This window comes from Artibeus jamaicensis, unplaced genomic scaffold (assembly GCF_021234435.1).
Source record: "Artibeus jamaicensis isolate MK-2021 breed Jamaican fruit bat unplaced genomic scaffold, CSHL_Jam_final contig_888, whole genome shotgun sequence".
Classification (NCBI taxonomy): Eukaryota; Metazoa; Chordata; class Mammalia; order Chiroptera; family Phyllostomidae; genus Artibeus; species Artibeus jamaicensis.
In genome coordinates this window covers 158,192-160,663 of record NW_026522004.1, presented here as the reverse complement: position 1 = coordinate 160,663, position 2,472 = coordinate 158,192, and the positions used below count along the sequence as shown (strand labels likewise).

Here is a 2,472-nt window from a genome sequence, read left to right as displayed (position 1 = left end):
TTTCCTTTATTCTGTGAGAAGCATTTAATTACCTCTGCTGATTTTAAAGACTGAGAAGTTAGGTTTCTACGCATCTTTTGAATCCGTTCCTGGTATCTTTTTGCTTATACATTACCCTTGGTCAACATTCAAAAAACATTTTTTTTAAACTTGGACCATTGAAATAGCTTTCTAATGATTTCCTGTTAATTTAATTAGCCTGTACTTGTCTGGTAAATTGTCTTTCAAAGGCAGTTCCATAAAACTTATATGTTGGTGGTGAAAGACAAATACCATATGACCTCACCTATAAGTGGAACCTAATCAACAAAACAAATTAGCAAGCCAAATATAACCAGAGACATTGAAATAAAGAACAAACTGACAGTACCAGAGGGGAGGGGAGAAATGGGGGAGGGGAGAAATGGGGGAAAACAGGGGAATGTTATTCAAGGAACATGTATAAAGGACACATGGATGAAGCCAAAGTGGGTATGTTTTAAGGTGGGAGGTGGGAATGGGTGGGACAAGGGGGCATGGTAGTGGGGGGAATGGGGACAACTGTACCTGAACAATTAAAACAAAGAAAAAAGAAGACAAAACCTTTTATGTTTATATTATATGCTATTAATGTTCTGCCTCCATCAGTGATTGCCCTTAGAAAATTCTGTCTTTTGCCAAGGTCCATCTCCCTCTCAAAAGCCTTTCATTATTTTGTCCAGATGAGTCTAATCTTCGTGTCTCATATGACAACAACACTTTGTTCTGATTTTTCATATCCTGTTGTTAATGTATTAGTGGCAGCATCACAATGACGGCGGAGGGGTGGTAACTTCCAGTTTATATTTTATATCAGCTCCCCATGAAGTTGCCACACACACACAAAAAATCTAAATTAAAGCAATTCCCTTTCCAGGCAAAGGAGGTTCCAAGGGAAATCTCCTTAGATCTCTTTTAATCAGATTTAAGCTCTTATGCTCCCTTTAAACAGAAATTCTAGAGCACAGGTGGCAAACTCAAGGCCTATGGGCTGAATCCGGCCCTCCACCTTGTTTTATCTGACCTGGCACCTTATTTCTACCTGGCGGCAGCACTGAGTTTTCAGTTAACTGTTAAGGAGTAGTTACATTTACACAGTCTTAAAATTACATTTGACCCTTTGAAGGCAACCATGAGGCTGATGTGGCCCCCAGTGAAAATGAGTTTGACACTCCTGTTCTAGAGCTATGAATGAATTGCATTGCTTGAAGTTGTTTTGAACTAAAGATGTTTGACATAAGCTCTAAAAGAGTAGGACTCTACTTTTTAATTAATTATCCCCCCCCCACCTATTTAGTAGAACAGTGGTTGGCAGTAATATGAGCAAAAAAATGTTTATTGAAGAAATGCAGGAGACCAAGAGGAAAGAACAACTCACCTTCTGAAGGAAATATGGTAATACTACAAACCCAAGTTGAGGAAAATAAATATATCTCTCCACCAGGAAGAAGAAAAATTGTGTAAATATTTCTGTAGCTTTTATTGTCTCTGTCGCTTTCACAGGTCAGAGTAATGAGGACTTTGGAGACTACTAACATCTCTGGGTTTGTGAGTGAGTTCATTCTCCTGGGCTTCCCCTGCCACAGAGACATCCAGATCTTCCTCTTTGTGCTCTTCTCCCTCATCTACCTTCTGACCCTCCTGGGGAACATAGCCATCATCTATGCTGTGTGGTCAAACCAGAATCTCCACACCCCCATGTACATCCTCCTGGCCAACTTCTCCTTCCTAGAGATCTGCTATGTCAGTTCTGATGTGCCCAAAATGTTGGCCAACATCATCTCTCAGAACAAGAGCATCTCCTACTCTGGCTGCCTGCTCCAGTTTTACTTCTTCTTCTCCATGTGTGCTGCTGAAGGCTTATTTCTGTCAGTGATGTCATTTGATCGATTTCTTGCCATTTGTCGGCCTTTGCACTATCCCACTATAATGACACATCGCCTATGTGCTCAGTTAGTGGTCTTCTGCTGGACAGGGGGCTTTCTCTGCCTACTGACTCCTTTGACCTTAATATACCAGGTGCCCTTCTGTGGTCCAAACACCATTGACCACTTTCTCTGTGATTTGGCACCTTTGCTGGCATTGTCCTGTGCTCCAGTATCTGGAATTACTCTAGTCTGTGGTATCATTAGCTCTCTCATCATCTTTCTCACATTTCTGTACATCCTTGGCACTTACTTCTGTGTTCTAGGTGTGGTGCTACAGATGCCCTCAGGCTCAGGAAAGCATAAAGCTTTCTCCACTTGTGCCTCCCACCTTGCTGTGGTGTCTCTGTTCTATGGTTCAGTCATGGTGATGTATGTTAGCCCAGGTTCAGGGAAGTATCCTGGCATGCAGAAATTTGTGACCTTGTTCTATGCTTTGGCAACTCCATTCTTCAATCCCCTTATCTACAACTTCCGAAACAAAGATATGAAGGATGCACTAAAGAAAATTCTGAATGTATTATTGTGA

At 41.4% G+C, this 2,472-nt stretch overlaps 1 protein-coding gene across 1 annotated transcript; it reads left to right on the top strand.

Annotated features, from left to right (window-relative positions):
* The first annotated feature begins 1,500 nt into the window (after positions 1-1,500).
* On the top strand, positions 1,501-2,472 carry LOC119059927 (olfactory receptor 11H12). The gene has a single exon (XM_037159759.2). The coding sequence runs from the start codon at positions 1,531-1,533 to the stop codon at positions 2,470-2,472; it is 942 nt and encodes a 313-aa protein (XP_037015654.2). The 5' UTR covers positions 1,501-1,530.